Source organism: Nelumbo nucifera, chromosome 3, assembly GCF_055504915.1.
Source record: "Nelumbo nucifera cultivar China Antique chromosome 3, China Antique-T2T, whole genome shotgun sequence".
NCBI lineage: Eukaryota > Viridiplantae > Streptophyta > Magnoliopsida > Proteales > Nelumbonaceae > Nelumbo > Nelumbo nucifera.
Window position 1 is genome coordinate 78,350,547 of NC_142651.1, and position 26,298 is coordinate 78,376,844.

At 36.8% G+C, this 26,298-nt stretch overlaps 1 protein-coding gene across 8 annotated transcripts in view; it reads right to left on the reverse strand.

Annotated features, from left to right (window-relative positions):
• Positions 1-9,195: 9,195 nt before the first annotated feature.
• Positions 9,196-26,298, reverse strand: part of LOC104610247 (S-adenosyl-L-methionine-dependent methyltransferases superfamily protein) — an 82,238-nt gene continuing 65,135 nt past the window's right edge. For all 8 annotated transcript variants that reach the window (XM_088901169.1, XM_088901170.1, XM_088901168.1 and 5 more), the window contains 2 exons: positions 11,322-11,460; positions 9,196-9,718 (listed from right to left, as the gene is read on the reverse strand). In XM_088901169.1, the coding sequence (XP_088757295.1) occupies positions 11,327-11,460 (134 nt within the window). In that variant the 3' untranslated portion in view covers positions 9,196-9,718; positions 11,322-11,326. The remainder of the gene's footprint in view (positions 9,719-11,321; positions 11,461-26,298) is intronic.

Consider the following 26,298-nt stretch of genomic DNA (forward strand, 5'->3'; position numbering starts at 1 on the left):
GAACTAAGTATTTTGTTATTTATAATAGTAGTTATCATAATATTTTAATCCTAATGATAATTATAATTTTATAACTAATAATTTTTATTAATTATAATGGTGCTAGTAATTTTATCATTTAATTATAAATGGAATTGCAAATTATAATTTTTAATATTTTTATATTAATTAGGTATTAAATAAACACTAATTAAATATGTAATTTCCTAAGCTCATCAAAGTAATTTTCCAAGCTCCCAAAAATCACTTCCTCCTATTATCTACTGAAGATTTTAAAAAAAAAAGAAAAGAAAAGATTTATGCATATTGGCATTCCAAAGAAAAGGAAGTAATGGGGCTTAAGCTTTACAAAATAGAAGGGAAAATTTGCTTGGTCAGGTCTATGTTGATCAGTAACAACTACATCATCTAAGAAGAAGAATTAAAAATATTGTCAATAAGCAGTACCTTTAATTCTATATATTCCTGGAGACAGAACTCCTAAGAGAGCTCTGGCTTCCTCAACGAACCCAATTCAAAAGTTCATCTATTTTGTTACCAAACCATATGAAAGGTAAAATATGAAATAATGAAAACCTCCACTGAAGTTAGCATTGAAAAAACCTGCTGTTAGCTCCCTTTTCTTATTGTCCTGTATGGAAAACGTTGGCCTAGTGCATTAGTTTTTCAAAATCATATACCAACTTTACCCTTAAATTTATCAATTTATATGGAAATTTACTAAAATACTCCGAAAGAAATTTTCACTTTTAATTAAAAAGAAAATCCCCTAACTAGATTGAAAAGAATAAAGTAATTTTACTCTACAAAAACATTAGGTCTATCGAAGATTAGAAGGGCAAATCTAGCATTTTCGAATTATATTGAAAGATGTCCTAATAAATTGTAAGGGTAATTTGGTAACTCTGAAGTCTTCATTGCTGGAACAAAGATGGAAGCGAGATAACCGCAGGTTTTTGTGAAACCTCAGGGGAGGTTTTTAATGTCAGAAACTTTAGGAGAGGGCTTTATATTTTTACCCAAAAATATGAACCAACCAGGATTCAGGAACGTCATTTTCCCTCTTGATTCTTTCAGTGCTGTGAAATGGGAGTTCAAATCTGCACTCCACAAGGGGGTGCCCCACAACGTCCCATAGCATATCCCGTCGTGTATTGGAAACATCTCTCAATGATAATACCAGAACCAATGATGTCATCATCGGAAAATGTTCCCGATACACAGTGAAGATGTACTGTGGGACATTGTAGGGCACAGATCTGAACTCGAGAAATAGTGGAGAGATGCCTCGCATTGAAAAACCGAACTAATGAAGGGCAATATGCGTTGGAAAATCAAATGCCTTACTTGAATCAATAAGTTTGTTCATTTTAAGAGAAAAAAATAGGTAGGTTTAACGTTTAAGGGATTCATTGGTTTAAGGCCTTTTCATAAAACCCAGGGGAGGTGTAAGGGATTTATCGAAAAAAGAAATTAAAAAAAAAAAAAGAAAAACCACAAAATTTAAAATGACCAAAAGGGGGTCGGTCACAGGTAGGATCTGCAACCAAAAGTGCTTCCAACAGACCATTGTAGCCACACATTGACAACATCTCCACCAAGACTGGTTGGGATGTTGGGATGTTGTTGGGACCTTATGTTGATAGTTGATCTGAGCTCATCTGTCACAAAGCAAAGACAATTAAAGATGCAAAAGGATCGAATCGGATTCAAATCGATGTATATCCGAATCCAATCTGATAGAAAATGTAAATGATTGGAATTGGAATTTGAATTCATTGGATTCTCTAACCCCTAATTCGAATTCAATTCGGATCATTTTATCGAATATTCCATAAGGACTCAATTCAACTCAATTGTAGAGTTTTGGTCACTTTCCAGTTTTTGGTCTATATTATTAATAAAATTACAACCATTTTATCATATTTATGTATTTTAAAACAAAATAGGGATCCGATCTGATCCAATTCAATCCAATTTTGAAATGGATCCTATTTTGCGATCTGATCCAATCCTAAAAATCTGACTGGGGTATCCAAATCTTATAAAATTGGATTGGATTCGAATTCGGATAGGATCATAATGTGGTCTTTTTGCACCCATACAAATAACCAGAGTTGTGGATTGGATCAGATTTCGATATCTGACATCCTTAACAGATTTGGATTCAAATTGATGTTTGTGAGATTCAATCAGATCTCAGATCTTTGAATCGGATTGAATCTACTATCTGAATTATCAGATCAGATTCAAATATGCTGATCCAATCCATTTGCATCCATACATTCGAGTTTGATCCAATTGTTGAAAACCTTAAACTGGATTTGATTCAATCAGATTTAAGGGGTCTTGGATCAATTTTGTATCTGATCAAACTTCTAGATTTTCAAAATCTGATTGGGTCCAATTAATCACGTCTGAAACAAACAAAAATAGAAAAAAAAAAAGCCAAAAAGCCTCACTACTCTTTGAATTACGCACATGGAATAAATTTTTATAGGTGTAAAACTGATGAATTAATTCGTTATAATCCGATTATTGAAAGTATTGAAGTTTAGTCTGTATAAGTAGGTAATCCGAATTCATGATAATAAGATCACCGGGTTAAGCCTCAGGTTTTCAGACTGTATTGACAGCCCTAGAAATTAATGCACATACTCCTATCAAAGCGTAAGGTGCAACTTAGGAGGTGTTTGTCAATATGTATGATTTTATTGATAAAAAGGAAAAAAAAATGGTTTTGCATATGAAGCACTTGTTTTTGTTTTGAATATCAAAATCATAAATGTCGACAAACACACCCTCCTAGTGACTTTGAAGGTTGGACTGGGAGTGTTTGAATGCTCCGAAAGACCTCCAACGGAGATGTAAAGATTTGATTAATGAATGCTGAAATTTAAGGGAGGATAACTTGAAGAGAAGGAAAATCAGGCAGCACAGCAGATTGACATGCAAATAAAGGGAAGAACTCCTTAGACTGGGGTCACAATTTCCCATGGGATTTATCATACACAAGGTTTTTAAAATTGGACCGGATAGGAAATCGCTCTGGGTTTGGTTCCCAAGTCAAACGGCCTGACCTCCGGTCCAAACAGATGGCCCATTCTAACAAAAAATAGGCCAAAAATTGTTGTTTGGGTCAACAATTCAATGGTTCGACTGCCTGAGTCAGCAGTTTGCTGAACAAATTAATGGTTTTTAGTTAAAAAACAATTTTGGGGTAAAACAGAATCGGTCAGGTGACCGGTTCCTGGTTTTTCTGGTCCAGTCCGGTTTTGAAAGCATTGGCCACACATTTGGATTTCTGGGGTGGGGCATTTTTGCACTGGTTTTTTCTATCCTTGGTATAAAGAAAAAAGGGTTCGACTGGAAGTTCACCAGCTTCCAAAACTTTTTTTCTTAATTTTTTTAAAGGCATTGGCAACAGACTGTATGTTGGAATCAACCCATTTTCCTGAGGGATCATGCGTCCTGTGATTGGCACAATTGCACGTCATACTTTAACTCTTTCTTTCTGATTTTAAGGTGGAAAATGAAGTTTCGAGCACCACCCATTAAATCATTCAGGTACCATGTCCCCTTGACTCCTTGAGGGGATAAATGCATATGCATTTATAACTAAGACGTTCTTGGTGATTGAATGAACTATCATCAACCAAATTCAGTCCATACATGTAAATACATGCATCATGCATGAATAAGATTTACACATTTTCTACCAAAAACCTTTGGAAGTAGTACAAAATATAAATATGTACTGTGCAAATACATATAAAATACATGGTTTTGCTTTGCATTCTACATATTTGTATTTGTACACCTTCCAAACAGAGCTTTAGTACCTTTCTGATCATTATGGCCTGAGAATGGGAGAGTTGGATTATTATTAAAACTCCTCTTCACTTTTCCCCCTTTCTCTTAAACTTATCCTGACTTTGGGGTTCATCTGGAAAGACTCCTGAAATTTGGTGGCTCTTCATCGAAATGGGTTTGGGACATTCGAATTGGAGGACAACAGAAGAAATTTTTTACTTGTTTTCTTTCTTAAATGATCATTTAACAGATTTGGTCATTAAAAATAATTAATGCCCTAATTCGACTTATTCTGTTAATGGTCACGAATGGTGACCTAATGAAGGTAAGTTAGGGTCTGTTTGGTTTGCAGTTGGAATTGGAATCATCTATTTCTCCTGTCAGTTTCATACAGAGGGAATGGCCATTCCCTTAAATGGGGCAATGCCATTCCTCCAAGAATAGGAATGGGATTCCTATTCCACCCAACCAAACAGTTGGAATCAAAATGGTCTATTCGAATTCTAATTCCAAACTCTTATTTCCATGAACTAAATGGACCTTTGGATAACAAAAATTCACTGACAAGTATTTCTGAAGGTTTTGAAAAGTTGGGAGCAAATATAAAAGAAATGGGTAAAAGTAAAAGGGAGCTTAGATATTTTTTTTCTTTTTTCTTTCTTTTTTTTATTTATTTATTTATTTACTTTTTACTTTGAAAGAAAGTAGTGACACCCCTAAGACCATCCGTTCTTGGATTTTTGGGAGGGTTGATGGGGTGGGGAGAGACAAAGCAACAAAAGTCCCAAAGAAACACTATGTTGGTGCTGGTTATAGCCGGTGTTGGTTTGTCCCCCATGCCTTCCAATTAAAATATATTAACACATTCCTCTAAAAATGAACAAAGGCATCTCTCTCTCTCTCTTAACCCAATTCTGTTATTTTTTCCTTGTTTCTTTGTATTTAACAGATGCCAAAACATTGATACATTTTGATCTGTTATCAAGAAGGGAGGGGCAAGTTGCTCTTTTTCTCTTCTTTCAAGTTTGTCCATCATTGTGCATACTTTCATTTACCTTTTAAATTAATAAAATTATGGGAGATGGCATCGAGCGGGTGTGTAGGAGCGATATCTCTAGAGGAGATCAGGAGAGTCCTGTGAAGCCCAATCAAATCCCCTTTGGGAGGAAAGTGGGCAAGGGTGGTTAAGACTCATAGACCTAGCTCTGCCTACTTCTATACGATTATATAGTGGGACCATGTCATTTTACTTCCTATTGCCTTTTTTAAATATAGAGCAAGGTTCAAAATATTGATACGCCGGTAGAAGCGTATCAGTAGTTTTTTTTTTTTTTTTTTTCCAAATCCGGTTCAGAGGAGCCAGTTTAAGGAGACCGTCTACCCCCTGAACCGATCTAAACTCTGATACACTCTCTGTAGGGACATATCAGGGAGCTCCAAATACGATACGGGCCGATACATATTGATACTTTGAACCTTGATATAGAGATTTATGAAAAATAGCCATGTACTTCAATAAGATTGGTCCAAATCCAAGAACCCCCTATTTGTTAATGTTATTCATTCACTCATCCAAATAAAAGACAAATAGAAATATAAAATCAATTTTATGTATAGGGATTAAGAATTTAAGATCCTAATAGACTTGTTTAGGTTTGTCTCAAAGGGCTTGATGTTGGACAGTTTTTGTATGCCCTTAGCTTCAATCAATTCTGATGTACTTTTGATATTTAATGTAAATAAATGAAGTACATGTTTGATTTATGTTGTGTGGTATACTTCTGTGTAAGACCCTAAAACTTGACACTTAATGAGACTTGTGTTGGTTTTAAATGTTCACAGCCGTTGGATAAGTCTGGAGAGATTTATCCTGCCAAGGCTAACACTGGTGTGTTGCCAACTGTTGGGGTGGCCTGTTTCAGCTGCCAGGGTGAGACCCAAGGCACACGCAATGTAGGATTACTTGAACCCTTGAACCAGACCAGATTTTCAGTGTTGCCCTAGACCTTGGAGATTGATGGGCAAAACTGGAAAATTACACCTGACCCCTAGACCCGATTATGGTACTGCACTGGGTGTCAGATCGGGCTGTCTTTGATATGCCAATCAATGAGATCCTTAGCGGGGGTCAAAACCTGGGTATGTTGGGACAGTCTGAGAATTCATCTGAGTGGGTGATCATAGTGACGGGATCAACCCCTTTGTCGGACAAAGGTAATGATCGAGGATGCACTCTCTGATTGAAACCAAACTGCCGGCAGATGATTTCAGTCGTTGGAATTTTGTTTTGCAAAATTTATATATATGATATATACCTAAGTATGGTTTCAAAATATTTGCAAATGGTTTTAATTCCCGGGATCCATGTAAGTAAAGAGTGCAGCACTGTTCCTTGCAGCCGAGGGAGAGGTCCTCTCTTGTCAGGCAATGCTTGACCATTATGGGCTGAGAGGTTAAGTGTAAAGCCATTTAGGATGATACCTGATGGGCTAATCTTGCACCTGCCCACAGTCCCTGGGTTTTTATAAGATGGCTTGGCCCAGGGACCACTTAGTGTAAGTGTTGGGCCTATAGGGTCCATGTGATGGGCTCAGGGGTTCACTGGGTCCTCTAGTGAATTCGGCCAAGCCTTGTAACAAAGGCTGGGCCGAACCCATGTAGTTGGTGTGTAGATCAATGCTTGGGTCCCATGCCATACAAAGGAGCCTAACTGAACAGCAGTTTGGAAACTTATTGAACACTATTTATTTATTGGACGTAAAAGCCCATTTCGAACTGGGCTGATATGATCACCCACTACAGGGGGCGGATCTGAGATTAGGATGAGCCCAAAAAGCTTATCTAATCTGCAGATAAGATTAAGAAGAGTCCTAATCCAAATAAAAATTTGGATAAGGGCAACTCCTGATATGATCAAGAGGTTTTCTTAATCATTAACTAGAGGAAACCCTAATTCGAATTACAAGAATTCGAACTCTAGGGAACAAAACAACACACCCTGTAGTTTTGAGATAGGATCTCAGAAATCCTAGAGAAGAAAAGCAGATCGCCATCTTCTTCTCTAGTTTCTCCTTCTACAACTGCCACCTACTGCAATTCGATTTCTCTGTCAGAGAAAGATCAAGAAAAGTTCTTGATATCAGTCTTTGCAGAAAGGCTGATTCAGTTCGGTTCTCGTTGCTTCCAATGGATTCTTGTGAAGGATTTAGTGGGTAGGATGCACTCTACTGGTTCTGTTCCACAGTTGCTGTGTCATCTTCGGTAGGAGCAGATCTTGGTGTCTTCTTTGGGCGTGAACACCAACTTTCAGAGATATTATTTCTCTGGATCAGATATAATCACTCCCACCTTTTTTGGTTCAGATCTAGTTCGGTTATGATTCAAGTAGGATCCTTGAATCTTGATTCTAAAATCAGGGAATGCGGTTCCCAATTGAAAGATAGGTAGAAAATTTTTGAAATTCGCCCACCATTCCGCAACAGCTTTGGCATCCAATCGATGGATTCTACCATCCCTTTCACTTGATACAAAGGTGGTTCATAAATCAAGAAGAATAAATGTTTTACATGACATTAGCAATTTGCAATTGGGAAAAGGAAAAAAAGATTGAGAGTTTTACATGCTTGAATATATTTTATATATTTGATTTTATTTTTAAATATTCATTTGATATGTTTTACATATTATATTTATGTATTTTAATTTTAGATAATATATTTTAAAAATTTAAGTTTATATTTTTAATCAATGTTATGTTTAATATTTTTATTTTTTAATTTTTTTGCATTTTTACACCATGCTTCGACAAGGCACGTGCCTCGCCTTGCACCTTATGCACACTGTCCGGACATTCCCGTCCAATACAGCAGCGGTTCAAAGCTCTACAGAAGTGGGCGTACACTTAGCCATGAGGCAGTTGAGAAACAGATGGTCAACTGATTCTCTTTACAGAAAACACACACACACACACCTTACCGGGCTAAGGTTTAGGCCCCTTCCTTCCAGGACATCTCTTGTAAGGCATTTTCCAGCACAGCAATCCAGAGCAAGAAAGCCGCTTTTGATGCTGTTGTGCCGTTAAGATTCTTAAAGGACCCAACTGAACACCTGCCTGAGCCGTCACACCTCCAAATTCTTGCATCTCTTTCACCCGGCTTAAAGTAGTTAGATCCTCTCAAAGAAGGGCACCAAGTTGCCACATTCCCAATGGCCTCACAGAAATCTTCTACCTGTGCTTCTCTATTGTCAGCTAGGATGAATAGAGGTGGGAATCTTTCCATCAATGCCTGTTTTCACACCAGATGTCTCTCCAGAAGCTTATTCTGCCCCCTATACCTACACTTTCAATTTAATCCCTGGGAGAAAGCTACCATGGAATTTTCCCACGCATCTCCAAATGGAACAATCAATCAATCATAGAAGCCATTACATTTAACCGTCTCCTCAATAATCTGTCTCCATAATCCATTTGGTTGAGTACTGAACCTCCACAAGCATTTTCCTATTAAGGCTGCATTCATCAATTTCAACCATTTTATTCCTCCCATTCAAAAATCAACACAAATCAACTTTCCTTCATCACCGTTGAAGAAATTGACCAGTGGTTTAATTCACCAACAAGCTATCCCTTACAAAGGACTAGTGCAATGATATAACAGACTTCTATAATCCACTGCTAAATTTATCAACCAAAAGAAAGACTTCTTCAATAAGTTCCATAAAGGACACTTAACCAGCAAATTTCCCTCCCCATTAAGCCAACCAAGGTAACAAATGCCACCACCACATGATGAGGGAATCCCCACACCCTTAGTACTTGCTCAAAATGGAAGTAGTGGTAATATTGGGAACAACTCTTATTTCCAGCAAGATTTGTAAAGTCATACATTTAAAGATGATGATGCTGTCACATGTGAATTTTGCGAAAACCACTAAGCATGCTCTCTTGCCCTTCAGCAATTGAGGGCATTAACAAGCTCTACAATCTTTAAGAAAAAAAAAAACAGAAGCCACTGATAACACACTTGAGAATGAATTAATCTCCCTTGCAAAAAGGCTTCTCTTCTTGGATCTCCATTTTGTTTTGCTTTGTAGCCTATACCTCAGCCAAGAGATGATGCTACAATGTTACAGATGGAGAGAAGAGACTGAACCTAAAGAAGATTTTAAGCAGGGAATTTTTTATGAATACTCCCAAAACCTTTACTCATTATCAAGTTACATAAAGAGACCTGCACCATGTCGAATAGTTAGTTCGGGAATCTAATTATTGGATTTTCTTCAGTTACAGAAAGCAGTTTATATGTAGACCTTTAAGTGAAAGGTATACAACTACGGTGGCATACCAGCACAACAAACTAACATGGGATGGGACTTAGGGTCTATTAAAGCTTTAGCACTCTTAATATTGACTTTCCCTGATGTAAGCAGTACTAAACTGGTGAAGCCACAAGGTAACAATGTTCTTCAGCAAGGTTCTCCCTTGTCACTGACCTACTTACCACTGTACTTGTGTACAAAGAAATAAATAAAAAAAAATTAAAAAAAGAGCTACATACTCGCATTGTTCAATGGATCCATTCAAGTTCCTCAAGTAGCATCAACTTAACTTGCATATAAAATATGAAGAATGATCATATTATGATACAAAAGTCTAAAAGTAGAAATAAAATAAAAGTCTGGAGAGTCATTCTTTGTTGCCCTCATCTAGTTGGTAATGCTTGTTGTAAGCCTCTTTATAGGGATAACATGTTCTGTCTGAAGATCCATTTTTCATTCCCTTCATTTAAACTCCACCATTGTTAATCCCAGATATTGGATACTACGTACCCCTGGAAGTTGTAGGAAACCAATGGTACTTCTTTGGTGGTTTTCAAGTGAAATTGTACTTCGAAAGATGAATGATCTACAAATATTTTTGGGAAAAGAATTATGATAAAGAACAAATCAGATACCATTTACAAAAGATGCTAGAGTGCATGCAGCTATAAGCACGGAGCATAGCTATGTTGCATGGACAGAGCCATGGGAATCAGAATTTAACGCATGTTCAGGAATCCAACTTGGTGAGACCAAAAAATGACTCTAGAACACAACTATATAAAAGCATAAATTTTTAAAATAGTCTACATGTTTTTGGATTTTAACATTAATCTAAGACATGTTTGGGAGTCTAGCTTGGTAAGATCAAAAAATAAGGACTCTAGAACACAACCATAGAGAAGCATATATTTTTAGAATAGTCTATATGCTTTCGGACTCTAACATCATATACCTACAGAAAAAGGTTTAAAAGTTTTTATTACTTAGGCCAAGTTTGTTTGCTGTCTGAATTTCATTTGCCCTGGCATAAATGCATAGCAGTGCAAATGGGCTTGGTGTAAGTTAGGGCTGTCAATGGGTCAGATCTACTCAACGGACCTGAACTGACCGAACCGATCAATTATAATGGTTCTGGTAACATGATTTTGTCCCGATTAATAATTGGGTCATTCTAGTTCTTGCCTGTTCCAAAACGATTCAAACTGGAATCAATTATTTTATTAAATATATATAATATTTTCTTAATTTTCTTATAATTTTTATCATATTTTATGTTTGAAATGGTAAATTTGATAAATAATAAATAAGATAATATTAGTTAAAAATGTTTAATTTATTAACATATAAATAATTTAGTATTTTTATTAGGGTTATATTATCAAATTTTAAGTCATTGTTTAAATAATGACTACTAACTGGGACAGTTCTGGGTCTGTGATTTAGTCCCAATAATCGGCTCAGGAACTGGTTCTACCTAGACCCGACCCGTTGACAGACCTAGTGTAAATTCTGGTTTACTTTTGCTTTAGATTTGGCTTGTCTTATTTGTGTATGAGAATCAAAATAGGAAGTAAAATGATGTGGTCCCCACTTTATATGAAAAAGAATGGAGGCAGGAGGAAGATTATTTGTTTTGGAGGAACAAGGTAAGAAGAAAAATGATGTGGCCCCCACTCCCCACTTTATATGAAAGAGAATTAAGGTAGGAGGAAGGTGGTACAAACACTGCATCAGCTTTTAGATGCAAAATTTGCAGTGCCAGTGAGTGCAAATGAGACAAAAAGTGCAAATTTTGCATCTGATAGGAGTGCAAATGATAGTTACAAACAAAAGGATGCAAAACTGAACCGGGTACAAAATTTTATCTGGCTCGGATCTGCACTGCAAACAAACAGAGCCTTAATAACATATTATAGTAATTTTGGCATTTATTGTGTACATATCTGTTCATTTCTATCAAATAAAAAAAGAAAGAATGCTAAATAAATATTATTTAGAAATGCCGCTCAAGAATCCATTGAGTATTGGAATCTGTGGATGCCCGCTACTATTGACACATCATCTATTAGGAGAATTTATGCAACACGACAAGTCACTAGAAATCACCAATAAAACATAATAATGATGATGATGATGATGATGATGGAGAAACATATTTATGTGACAACTGGTATAGAATAGAAAACCTTGACTAAGATGCCAATTTTGTGAACTTCGCAACAAAAAGCCCACTGGTTTGGGATGTCAAAGGATCAAAACGAAGAGTATTTGGTATACGGCCACTCCTACAAGGCCAACTTTTGGCAGCATCAATCTCCTGTAACACTGCACACTCAAAAAGAATATTTAATTGCTAACTAAAACAAGTGAAAAAAAAAAAACTTAAGGGGAGACAATATGTCTGCAGTTTGGGTGGAACATATATGCAGGATATATTTCAAAAGTTGAGACACATGTCAGACAATTAAGAGATAATTTTCCTCACTATCTTGAGCCTCCTAGACTAGTAATTTGCTATAGCAAATAAAAAGGTGTATATAAATTTTGTTGTTGAGAAAGATGTTTTCAGAATTAGAAGAAAGAGATAATGGCAGAGATTCATCAGTCTGTTTTATTGTAGATTAAGATTCCATTCTCATGAGAAAGTAAGAAGCTGAATTAATCCAAGAGGGTGTGGTTTGATGATAGAGATTTGGAGAATGTTAGTCTAAAGGGTAAGGATTGTAAAATGAGGATTGGAGGAGCTCAGGTAGAAGAAGGGAGGTAGATATTAGGGCTTTGGTTCGGTTCGGTTTCACTTTATATTGTCAACTGAACCAAAATTTTCATGTTGACTTTGCAGCCAACCAAAACCGATCGGTAATATGTGAAAACCAACTGTAAGGTATTGTTACATTGGTATCAGTTTCAGTTTTTGAATTACACCGACTGCAACTTTCAATTGTTACCTCAATCTGGCGAACTGACATTTTGTTTTCTGACATTTTTTGCATATTCTTTGTATGTGTTCCTTTGTTTATCTCTTTTTTCAATGAACTTAACAACTGTCAAACATCCAACACTTGCACAACTATAGTTTATGATTAAGACTTTTACATTAACTGAGGAAGTAAAAGGTTTGAGGAGAGAAGAGACTTTGCCTTTTATATTAATCAAGCATCATAAAACTAAAAGGTTTGAAGAAAGAAAAAAAATTCAAAACATAAACTAAACTAATAAGAATACTGGAATGGGTATACAATCGCTGTACTTTGATTAGATTGTGAGAGTGACAGGGGCGTTGAGTCTTGTTTCTTGCACAGTCTACAGTGTATTTTTTTTACTTTTATGTTTTCTGCATTTTAGCATTTTTTGGGAATTGGGAAAGAGGTCAGTGGACTGAGGAGAAAGAGGTTGATCAGATTTCAAAGCTATAAACTGCAACCAAACCGAATTCTTGGTTCTTCTATTTTCCAAACCAAAACCAACTGAATTTTTTATAACCAACCGTCTCGGGTTAAATCGGTCTGGTTTGGTCAGTTTATAAAATTTTATGAACAGCCCTAGTAGATACTCTGAGGTGACATTTGTGTAAGAAGATGATGGGTGACTGCTGAACATTTTAGAAAAGAACTAGTCATGATCTTGTTTTTGGGGTGTGGTTTTGGGTCACAGTTTAAGTTTTTGTTCATGTATGATATTTTATAAATTGTAAAATGTGTTAAGGATGTCTAACATTCTGGTGAATATGTTCTTGGGCTGGTTTTCTGTGGGGATTTTGTTGTTGTTGGGGTACAATTAGTATGATTTTTCAAATTTTTCTTTCTTGGGTAATTAGTTATCACCTGCTTTTTTTCTTAATTTAGTTAGTATCAAGAAGAGTAATCTCATGTACCAAAATGGGGTAAACTCATAAAACTTAAGCAGATATATTGCTTTGTTATAGAGTGTTTAAAGAAAAGGGGGAAACATTAGAATTTTAAGAGTTTAACATTTTAGGTAACAAAAGGTGGAAGTAGGGGTGCAACTCAGGCGGGTTGGGTCAGGTTGAAGGTCAACCAACCCAGGCCCAAACCTAAAGGAGCAAACCTCACACTCGGACCTGCTCTAACCCAAGCTTAACACAACACAACTTGGCTTGGGCTCAAGCTTGGGTTGGATCAGGCTAAATTAGTTGGACTGGGGCAGGTTAGTTGGGTTTGAAAGAATTTATGTATATATTTTTATATAGCCATCTTTTATGGGCTTTATGGACCAATTTAAGAGTAGAATTGATTCAAAATATGTACAAATTTCATTTACAAATGTGCATGTACACATGTATATATAATTGAAAAAAAAGATATTTTTGTATAAATATAATACATATATGTATATGTGTTTCCAGGCAGGCTCAAATTGGATCAGGCCCAGGTCGGGCTCAGCCTACCTGAGACCTCAACCCAAGCCCAGTCCAAGCTTAGGTCAAACCTGAGTTTTTTGGCCCAAGCCCAGACTGCAGCCCTAAAGCTCAGGCCCAACCCATGCAAAAATTCAAGTTGAATCAAATCATGTTCAGGTTGGGCCCGCCCAAGTTGCACCTCTAGGAAGAAGATTTTTTTATTGATAATAGGTGGTATAAAAGACATTGACAAAGATATTATGTCATGATATATAATCTAGCATTTTCTTCCTATGGAAATTTTTGGTAGTTAAGTTTTGCCAAAAACAGCAACCGTGGTAACTCAAGTGTTAGAAATTTAACAGAAAAAACATGCAACAAGAAATACGTATGGGAATTCCATGTTTTCTACATATACATGCAATAAGAAATGCTTTTGATTACAAAAGATAAGCGACAAAAACATGTATGTAAACAAATGATACTGGGCATTTCCACAGTGTTATCAATGTGGTGAGGTGCTGACTGGTTGATGAAAAGAAAGATATCTTCTAAATTTAAGAAATTGATGCAAAATCATAAATAAGTTAAGATAGACTACAACTAAGCAATAAAAGAATTATGTTGAACACTTAGTTTACAGACATTTTTCTTTTTTGAAGATATAAAAATTCAGGCCGGATAAGCCAAGATATGGAATTACAGATTGGAAGAAATAGGGACGATCATGGATCAGGTTGGGACGGACATAGCATCTATGATAAGGGGCATAGCCCCATATGATTAGATTCAGTTCATCATCATCCAAGCCTTATCCCAACTATATGGGGTCAGCTACATGAATCCTGTTTCGCCGGTCCATTCTGTTTAATGTCATATCCATTGTCAAATTATTGGCACTAAAACCATTTCTTACTAATTCTACCCATGCTCTTTTTAGTCCACCCCTTGCCCTTTTAGCCCCCTTGAACTTGTAACAAATCAGTTGTTCTTACAGGTGTTGTTAACGGTCTTCTATGCACATGACAAAACCATCTTATTACAATTTTGTATATCGCCTTATTTTTTTTTTCTTTTTGATTCTTGTGGAAGAGCTACCCCCATCTTGTTTAGCTCCTCAGTCTTTTCAAAAAATAAATAAAAACTTTGTATATAGCCCTTGTTATTACATATAGGCACCCACACTACTCTTTCTGCAATCATCTGATATCTTCTTTTCTATCATTATCTTATTCAGTGATTTAAAAGGCGCACCTCTAGGCACACAAGCGAGGCGCATTTTAGGGTATGCGCCTCGCCTAGGTCCTAGGTGCACGCCTGGTGCGCCTCACCATACTATGCCTTGCACCTCAGCCCAAGCGTGCTCCGAGAACCCCCTATTTGCTAATGTTGTTCATTCATTCATCCTAATAAAATATTTTCTTAAAAAGCAATTAAAATTATAAATTCATTATTTTTTGTGTGAGAGCTAAGAACTTAACACCTAACATGGACTTGTTTGGGCTTGCCTCGAGGGGCATAGCACAAAGGCGGCTCATAGAAACAGGAATGTAATATGTTTTACATTACATTAGCTACTTGAAGTAATGCAATTGAGTGAAAAAAGAGATTAGAGGTTTTACATGATTGAAAATGTTTTATATGTTTGATTTTATTTTTCAATTCTCATTTGAATATGGTTTTCATCTTATGTTTATGTATTTTAATTTTAGATAATAGGTTTTTTAAAACATTTATTTTAAAATTTAAGTTTATATTTTTTTATTAATATTATGTTTAATATTTTTTTTTATTTTTTTGGCATTTTTTTGAATTTTCTGACTTTTTCTATTTTTTAGCTTTTTTTGTATTTTTGCGCCTTGCTTCAAAAAGACACGCACCTCGCCTTGCGCCTTGCGCCTCAAGTGCAAATTGACATCTGCACCTTTTTTGTGCTTTGCGCTTTTAAAACATTGATCTTATTTAAAAGCTTAGTTAGCCACTATAAGCCTATCTCTCCCATATCTTTTCATACTTCTATTGGAATACCATCAGATCCTAGCAATTCTCTCTCACCTTTTTTAGTGCCTCTTTCACTTCTATAGTTCAAATTTTTCAAAAGTTTATGCTATTTTTAACACTATTTATATTTTCTATTACTAGTCTCTCCTCAACGCCCTCTATATGTTCATATTTAATAACTGTAGAGAAGATGGGCCGAATGGCCCATAGGCTGTTTATCCTTTTTTATCTTTTATGTTCTTTGCTGTAATGGGCCTTAATCTGGGCTTTATTTTTTCTTATGTTATGTCTTTTTAATTTTCTGCCCAACTAGGGACTTCTCTGTAAATTACTAAAGTTTAACTTAATGAAATAGAATTAAGGGAGTAAGAGAAGAGATTATGTTCGAAAATCTCTCTCTCTGAACCCAAGTTGCCGCCACCTTCTTCTTCTTCTCTCCTCTTGAACTCTGATTTCTACTACTTTCTTTTGAATTTTTGCAACTTTCTAAACAGTCCTTTCTTCTCAAAAGGCTGTTTTTCTTCTTGGTATTAGAGCAGGCTCGTTTTTTTCCCTTTTTTTTCACCATTTTTCCCATACACAGTGTGTATGGAGAACTGTATCGTATGAATAGTTAAAGAAACCTATTTCAGCCTAGTTGTTAGTGGTTTCTGGAGAGAAGGGGACTGGTTTTGTTATCCTCTTGACAGATTCAAGTGTGTTGCCCAAAACCCTAATTTTTTGGAGAAATCTGATTGCGGGCCCCACAAGGAGTTTGACCTGGGCGCTCAGTGACTTAAGGCCTTTTCATTCTTCTTCTTGAAGATCGAATCAAGTGGATTGGTGTTTTGTCAAGTCTACAAGGAGCGGCTGAGTTTTCTTTGTTTCTCCCAGCTTCCGGGTATGACGCAGGTTATTGGTACGGCTGCATAGAGGTTGGCTCACAACACAGTTTTTGTTCTATCTTCTTTTGTTGTTATTCGAAGTTGTTTGAAGTCGTTTTTGGAGTATTTAAGAAGATGAACTCCTCAGACTTTGAAAACAAGCATGTTGCTGAATCCAGACAAGTTCCGGGAGCCTCTGTAGACTCTCTACTGGCTGTGACCACAGTCAAGCTGGATGAAACTAATTATCTGGCTTGGTCACAATCATTAAAAATTCATATTTGTAGTAGAGGCAAATGGGGCTTTATCTCTGGGAGCAAAAAGGCTCCTCCAGAAGATGATTCATCATATGAAAAGTGGATGCAAGAAAATTATACTGTTATTGGATGAGTTGTGAACTCAATGCAACCACAGATTAGTTAGCATTATTTGTGGATGAATTCAGCAAAGGAAATTTGGGATAGTGTTGTTGAAACATATTCCCAAAAATTAAATGTGGCCAAGGTTTACAAGTTGAGAAGTGATGTGAAAAATTTGAGACAGGGGGAGAAACCATTAGCTGTATACTTCTCAACACTGAAGTCTTTATGACAAGAAATAGATTTGATAGAAGCTGTAGCCTGGGACACCACTAAGGATGCTGAGACCTACAGAAAACTGGTTGAGAGAAACAGGGTGTTTGAGTTCTTGACAGGGCTAAATCTAGAGTATGACATTACAAAGCAAAATATTTTATCCAAGGATAGTGTCTCACTGTCAGCATATGCCTTGGTAAGCAGTGAAGAAAGCAGAAGACTTGTCCAGGTCCAAGGGGCTGGTCTAAATGATCACTTTGCTAATACAGGAGTGAAACCCAAGGGGGTTGCAAGGACTCCAAGTAGCTCAAGAAAGAAAGAAATTATCTGTGAGTACTGTAAAAAGCCAAAACACACCAAAGACAAGTGCTGGAAATTGCATCCTGAGCTCCTACCACTTCGGTTTCAGAAGAAGTTTGATAATATAAAGGCAGGGAGTGCCAATGTTGTTGTTGGTCCAGATAGTGACAGATACCAAACTGAAGAGATGACGGCTAGTGAGCAATTAGCAGCTATGAAGGCAGAATATGAGGAGTTTGGGAGGATGATCAGTCACCTAGAGGGTGTGACCTCTTCTTCCAACCCTCCAGGAAATTCAACCTCTTCTGCATTTGCTCATTCAGGTATATGGGCTTCTACAAATCATACAACCATTTCAGGTAATCGTAGGATCCCTTGGATTATTGATTCTGGTGTTTCTGATCATATGACCAGCCTTTCTACTTTATTTGTTTCATATGATTTACTTCCTGAACGTGACAAAATCACCCTAGCCGATGGCTCTCTTGCCCCTATCTCCGGCAAGGGAACCATCAAGGCTACAAACTCCTTGGTTCTTCCTTTTGCTCTTCATGTACCCAGACTAAATACATATCTGTAAGTAGCCTAACTAAGTTATTAAACTGTTGTGTAACCTTCTTCCCTTCCTACTGTGTTTTTCAGGATCTGGAGTCTCAGAAGGTGATTGGGAGTGGCCGTGAGGCGAATGGAATATATCTGCTGGTTACTCCTGGACAGTGCCATGAATAACCTGAAAAAGCTGCTTTTGGGTCTACATCTACAGAGTCCATCAGTCGAGTCATGTTATGTCATTTTCGTTTGGGTCATCTTTCTTTTTCTACATTAAGTCATTTATTCCCAAAACTGTTTAAGGGAATTAGTTTGTCCAATCTCCATTGTGAGTCTTGTGAACTGTCAAAACATTGTAGAAACAATTATCCTCTGCGTAATAAAAGATCTTCTCATTTTAATATTGTGAACCTTGATGTGTGGGGGCCTTAGCACTTACCTTCTATGGGTGGCTACAAATAATTTATCTTATTCATTGAGGACTTTTCTCAATTCACTTGGATATTTTTGATAAAGTCCCGTGATGAAGTTCCCAGACTTGTTAGGCAATTCCATGAATTTGTCCTAATCTAGTTTGATACTAGAATTAAAATTTCCAGATCCGACAATGCAAAAGAATATTTTGAGAAAAAACTGACCTGCTATCTCACTGATTTAGGGGTTATTCATCAAGGCTCCTGTGTTAGGACCCCAAAACAGAATGGAGTTGCTGAAAGAAAAAATAGACATATTGTTGAAGTTGCAAGAAGTATTCTATTTGCCTCACATCTCCCTACAAAATTTTAGGGTGATGTTGTTCTCACTGGTACCTACCTTATAAACCGTATGTCATTCAGGGTTTTAGGGTTTAAGTCCCCTTCAATCTTCTTCATCTGGACAAGGATCTTTTTCCTATTCCTCTTCGTGTCTTTGGCTGCACTTGTTATGTACATATTCCAAGTGTCCAAAGACATAAATTTGAACCAAAAGCCCACAAGTGTATCTTCCTTGGTTATTCCCCCACACAGAAGGGTACTGTTGTTTTGATCCGAAGACTGGCACTCGGTATGTCTCAATGGATGTCACCTTTGATGAGCTTCCTTCCTTTTATGGTTCTTCTCTGGAGAGACATTGTCCAAAGGGGGAGGATTTGTCATAGGTGTTTGCTCTTCCTCTTCCTGTCCCAGTTGAGTCTTTTGATGAGTCTCTTACTCCTTCTAATGAGTCAAGGGAGGATCAGTCATTTCACTCTCATTCTAGTATTCCTATTCCTCCTCCTTTACCTCTTCGCCCTCTTTTTAATCCCAGGTTGTACCAACGACAGAGAACCAGAAATGAGCAAATTGTTTCCCCTCCAACACATGAGCCTCATGCACTTCCAGTTACAGATGAGACAACAGGTATTGTTATAGCCCCTTTAGAGCCATCATTCCCAGACCTTGATATCCCCATTGCTATTAGGAAAGGAAAAAGGAAGTGTACTGCACATTGCATTTCCAAACACCTTTCTTATAGTTTGCTCTCTCCTTTATATTTTGCCTACCTTTCTTCTGTTGCTTCTAACCCAATTCCCAAGTCCGTGTCAGAAGCTCTTACTATTCCACAATGGAGGGATGCTATGAGAACAGAAATTGATGCCCTGCACAAGAATGACACTTGGGAAGTGGTTGATTTGCCTGAAGGGAAGGATCCAATAGGTTGCAAGTGGGTTTTTACTATCAAATATCATGCTGATGGCACCATTGAAAGGTACAAGGCTAGATTGGTTGCAAAAGGCTATACACAGACATATGGGATTGATTATCTGGAGACCTTTGCCCCTGTTGCCAAGATACTTCTGTGAGAGTTTTGCTATCTTTGGCTACACTCAGACTGGCCACTTTATCAACTAGATGTAAAGAATGCATTTCTGAATGGAGAGTTACATGAGGAGGTCTATATGTCTCTTCCTCCAGGGATGTATGAAACAGATATAAAAGGAAAGGTCTGCAGGCTGAACAAATCTCTTTATGGATTCAAACAGTCCCCTAGAGCATGGTTTGAAAGGTTTAGGGCTGCCCTTGTTAGCTTTGGCTATGTACAGACACAGTCTGATCATACCCTCTTTGTGAAGAGGAGAGGATCCTTAGTCGTTTACCTAATTGTGTATGTTGATGATATTGTTTATGGCTCATATCAATAGGAGTAGCAACTGGTCTAGCACCCATCTTCCTTGTTTCAGAGAGCAAATCAAGAACATACTTTCTCTGAGAGATAAGGATCCCATCCTTGGACCTAGCAACTTTGACGCTAAGAAAGTATCTCAATTCCCCCAGATCTTTGATCTCAAACTCTGTATGAAGGAAAAATTTGAGATCATTAATCCCTGAGACATCATTACTAATCGAATTGGAAAATGGAAAGATTTGTACAAGTTATACGTTTCGTCACCACTTTGTGGAAAACCGTTAGGTATGAATATGTTAGATACCTGTGACTCGATTGGTGAAATAGTATCTCTCTCCAAAAAAGCATATTTTTTTTTACCGACGCACAAAGAAAATATTTTGTTGCGAATGAACAAGATATTGAGGAATTGCCCATACGTAAGATCATAATTATTGATAGTATGTTCTTGATTTGCTCTCTGAAACAAGGAAGATGGGTGCTAGACCAGTTGCTACTCCTATTGATATGAGCCATAAACTCTCTGCTTCAGATGGAATATTGTTAGAAGATAAGGGAGTCTTCCAAAGACTACTTGGAAAACTTCTTTATCTATGCATGACTCGGCCAGACATTGCATATGCTGTCAGTTGCATCAGTCAGTTCATGCATGCTCCCAGGGATACTCACATGGCAGCAGCAGAGCAGATTCTGTGTTATTTGAAGGGCTCCCTTGGAGAGGGAATTCTATTTGCTAAGCATGGCCATATGAAACTTGAAGCCTACACAGATGCTGATTGGGCCGAAAACATTGATGACAGAAGATCTACCTCTGGGTACTGTAGCTTGGTGGCAGGTAATATTGTCTCTTGGAGAAGCAAGAAACAATCAGTTGTTGCTCGATCTTCAGTCGAAGCAGAATACAGAGCCATGGCTCTTGGAGTTCGGAACTATTGTGGCTTAGATCCTTGGAGGAACTAGGTATTGGGCATGATAAGCCAATGATGTTATACTGTGATAATCAGGCCGCCATCAACATTGCTCACAACCCAGTGCAACATGACAGAACTAAGCACATTGAAGTTGACAAACACTTCATTCGAGAAAGAGTGGCTTCTGGAAAAGTGTGTCTACCTTTCATCACCTCTGAAGGACAGTTAGCTGATTTCCTCACCAAGGGCATTCCCAAGGCTAAACTTCAGCATGATACTGGCAAGCTTGTCATGATTGACATCTATGCTCAGCTTGAGGGGGAGTGTAAAGAAGATGGGCCGAATGGCCCATAGGCTGTTTATCCTTTTTTATCTTTTATGTTCTTTGCTGTAATGGGCCTTAATCTGGGCTTTATTCTTTCTTATGTTATGTCTTTTTAATTTTCTGCCCAACTAGGGACTTCTCTGTAAACTACTAAAGTTTAACTTAATGAAATAGAATTAAGGGAGTAAGAGAAGAGATTATGTTCGAAAATATCTCTCTGAACCCAAGTTGCCGCCACCTTCTTCTTCTTCTTCTCTCCTCTTGAATTCTGATTTCTGCTACTTTCTTTTGAATTTTTGCAACTTTCTAAACATTCCTTTCTTCTCAAAAGACTGTTTTTTCTTCTATAACATTTCAAAATAGTTTTTCCATCTTTCTTAATTTCCTTATCTTTTACTAATACTCTTTCATCTTCCTCTTTAATTCACCTAACATGGTTTAAATCTCTTCCTTCTTTTCTCTCGTCTTTGCTAGTTTATAAATTCCTTTTTCTCCCTCTTTAGTGCCTAATTCATGATAAAACTGATTATAAATTAAGTTTAACTTCACTTCCTTTTTTTTATGGTTATACTTTTCCATGTTTTCCACATTTTTAGTCTTTAGTCATTCTTTGTAATATGCTCATTCCAATCTAATTATATTGTGAAATTCGAACCACTTTATTCCATTACCAAGTTTCTTGAGCACTTTTCCATGTCCCTTAGATTCTCCTAAGACATCCTTTACTACTTTCTTTCTATAGGTTGCCATTTAAAGCCATATATGATTAACCTTTCCATCTAAAGTCCACTTTCCTTTTATCAGCATGTCTCTAAATTGAGCTTGTTTTCTCCTTTTAAGTTTTACCACCAAATTCTTGTACACCTATTTTCTTCCCCATCTCTCTTCCATTTCCTAATGTGTACATCTACTACCACTAATCTATGTTGTGTGGTTAAGCTTTACCTTAGAATAACTTTGCAATCCTTACAAATCATTCATTCTACTCTCCTACTAAGGGAAAAATCTATTTGACTTATATTTGGTCCACTTTTAAATGAGATTAAATGTTCACCCCCTCCCCCCCCCCCCCCCCCTTTCTGAAAAATGTGTTCAAATTCCCATATCATAAACTATTCAAATTCTAAGATTGTATCTCCTATTTCATTTCTCCCCAAAACCAAATCCTCCATGCACCATATCATATCTTGTACTTCTTTTACCCATATTTTAAGTCTCCTATAAAAATCTTCTATTCATTTGGAATTTCTTGGATATATCCTTCTAAGTTTTCCCAAAATTGTCTTTTAATGTTTTCTTCTAAATCCACTAGAGGTGCATAAGCACTAATTATGTTAATCATTTCTTCACCTAGAACAAGTCTAATTAAAACTATTTTATCTCCAATTCTTTCAACATTTACGATTCCATTTTTTAGATCATTATCTGCTATTATTGCTATACTCCATTTCTGTTATTTACTTCTCTCGCATACCATAATTTGTAGCCATCAACTTTTTTTAGCTTTTTTACCCTTCCATTTAGTTTCTTGTAAGCATGCAACATTAACCCTTCTCTTCATAGTGTCTATCAATTCCTTACTCTTTCCTATTAATGTTCCTACATTCCAAGTGGCTAAATGAAGTACTTGAATGATAAAGACAGTGAATAGTCTACCTTCTGATTTGAATTCAATAAGTAAAAAGAAGAAAACAGAGAATAGAAGAGAAAATAGAAAAAAAGTGTGGTTAGGCTGGACTTGCTGCCCCACTCAACTATTTGCAATTTAAAACATTAGTGTAGTTCCACTAATGCCCTTGCTGCCTACATAAATAACACAACTAATTACTAACATAAACTGCCATAACTAACACAACTAACATAAATAACATAAAACAAAGACAAAAATCAAGTAGGGACCACACTAGTAATTACTGCTCTACATCTCTACAGAAATCATGTCTATTGGATAAACTTCTTTACCCACCCCTGTCCAATAGGATGCAAGAATCCTTGCCTATTTAACACCACAATTGGGCTTTGTTGTAGTGGGCCACTTACAGGGATCGTCCTAATAAACTCTTACCCATTTGACACTACACTTGGGTTAGGGTGCAGCGCGGTAGAACTTTATACCTTTTGTCATCTTCTGGACTATTTGGAATGACTTTGAAGCTGAAGACCTCTTCTTTGGAAGCTCTAATTAGCATAACTCAATGATCATTAATGAAATGGGTTGGGATTCTGAAGCGTTTTGCTGATGTCCCAATAGCATGCTTTAGGAACCAGTGGAGTTCTAGTATTTTTCAGCTTTTTGTATATGATCTGCCGATATCCATAGTCATACTTCTCTTGTTAATCTTTGAGCGTTCTCACCCTCCTTTATAGTAATGCAATACCTTTTTACCGTTTATCAAACAAAAAAATCTATTCTAATATACAGAATATTTTGGTTAGGAATGAGACATCCAAATTAAATTGATTATTAGACATCTAATCTTATAAAAATTTTTGTACTTAGTCATATTAAATAGTTTTTAATATAATAAACAGAGATTTGAATTAACACTAAATTAAATTAGGAGGTAATAAGTAGATACCTCAATTAACGATAATTTAATTCATACTCTTTTGCAATTAATGACAATTGAGTTCTTAATGTCTTTTGATTATTTTATTTTAAAGAAAGCAAAAAAAGAATAAAATTTGTAGAAGACCATGAAGAGAAAAGATGCTGCTGATTAGTTGTTTGATTGGTCAATAATTTGATGACAGTGTCTCCATGTTCAATGCATGCTTTAATAAAAAGAAAAACTGTTACTAATTCTAGAAGAGAATCAGATATTATCCAATATAGAAGGTTATCATCGATATAGAAAGTCCTTTGAAAAATTGGTTGTTTTGTTAGCCCAACGGTTTGAGCTTGTTATAGATATTGAGAATTTGCCTGGTGTTTGCTTCGTTTGTGGAAGAGTAGGTCATAGCTTTTGTAGATTTAATTTTGGTATCTCAGTTCCTGGAGATACAAATGCTTACTATGCCTCTAGACCAATGCATTATCCCAGGCCATGGTTGAATTGTTGAAAGTGGACAACCAATGGTGTGAGGAGTGGATTTGCCAATGCTTCAAGAGTATATGGAAGATATGAGGACTCGTCGAGAAGTGAATTCTTGTAGATCCTCAGGGTCAAAGTCAAGATCTGGTGCAGGTAGGCAAATGGGAAATGGGTAACTCGTCGAGATCGACTGGTTTGAATGATGGAACAAGGTTGAGTCATGTGGAACGCATGCAAGTGTCTGGCAGTCCGAGGGAAGTGATGGCAGGTCAAGTTCAGTGATTGATACTAATCATGAGTCTCTGTTTGCATAGATAGAGCAGATTTTAAGTCAACTTCGTAGGGTTACGGATACGTCTAGGCTGTAGGCTATACACACTTCCTTCTTGTCGATATAAAATACATGAAGGTTGGGTCAGGATTTGACCCAAATAGAAGGTTTAAGTAATCCGGGTTTGGAGTTTGGGTAATTCGGGTATGCAGTTGGGATCTAGTTCTGTGGAGTTGTTGGGGCCAGGGCCTAAGTGCCCAAGGAGACAATTTGAGGAGGATCAGGGACTGATTGCATCAGGTTTGGAGAGTTTGCAGCCCAGTCTGGGGCAGGAGGGGGAGCATAACCTCGAAATTCCTCTGATATATTTCTTTTTACCATGGTTTAAGGGGAGGGTATTGTGGAGAAGCTGATGATTTCTTCTAGTGGTCGAGGTGGTTTTGATCCAGAGAGGGGAGAGTTTAGTAGTGGTCGCAGTTCATCATCATCTAAGGCAGATCAGAGAGAAGGTGACCACGATGTGGTGCAAAGTCCCCAGGTACACTCCTTTTTTCGCAAAAAGCCAATTAAGGAAATTTTTTCTTTGCTGGGAATTGTAGGAGTGTGGGGAGGAAAGATTTTTTTTCAAAACATGGTTAATATGGTTAAAAAGGTTCTCCTGATTTTATTTTTCTTTCTGAGACCAAATTATTAGATACAAGAATTGTTGTGATTCAGAGCAAGTGAAAATACCAAAATGCTTCTATTGTTTCTTCAGAAGGTCTTTCGAGGGGATTGCTTTTACTCTGGGAAGATAATTTAGTGGTAGATGTTCTTGTTGTTCATAAAAAGACACATTTTTTTATCAATCATAAAAGACACATTTTGGGGAAAGTAAAATCTTTTCCTCCTAATAGTGAATGGTTCCTTGCGTGTCTTTATGCTGAACCTGATAAAAGGAAGAAAGCTGTTTTTTGGTCGGATTTTTTAATTGTTTTACGAGATTTAAACCTTTGTGATATGCCATGTGTTTTCTTTGGGGATTTTAATTATGATTTTTGTATTGAGTCTGACAATGGTAGTTGGATTGTAGATAATGGAGAAAGTTCTGCTCTAGCTATAAATTTTAGGCAGTTTGTTGACTGTCTGCATCTATCAAAACTAAACATGGTCAGAGGGGGTGACTTCACTTGGACAAATGGTCAAAAGGGCTTGGGTTGAATTTGTAAAAGGCTTGATAGAATTTTAGTATCAATGGAGTTTTTGAGTAAGCTCAGAGCTGTTCAAGGCTCAATGGGGCCAAGGTGGGGATCTGATTATAAATCAATAAGGCTGGTTATAAATGGGTCTTACACATCAAATCCCATTACCTTTAGACTTTTTCAAAGCTAGTTACTGGAGGAGGATTATGTGAAAATTATAGAGGGATGGGAAGCTAGCTTTCTTGGGTATGCCAATTTTAGAATACATGTGAAATGGGACTTAATCAAGAAATACTACAAGATTAGAGGAGAGAAAAGTTATGAGAAATTGAATCCAGATTGAATTGGATAAATGAGAAACTAGTTGAACTAGAATCCAAGCCTCAGAATTGGGAAGACCATATTTTGATCCAGGTCCGGCAAATTTTGCAAGAAAAACTAGTTCACAACAGGAGCTAAATTGGAGACAAAATCTAGGCAATGTTGGATTAAAGAAGGGGACCAGAACACCAAAATTTTCCATAATTTTGTTAATTTTAGGAAACAGAGAAATCAAATCTCCTGGATTATAGATGAAAATGGAGTGTGGCTTGAAGATCATAGTGAAATAGCCAGGGTTTATGTCAAGCAATTTCAGTCTCGAAGGG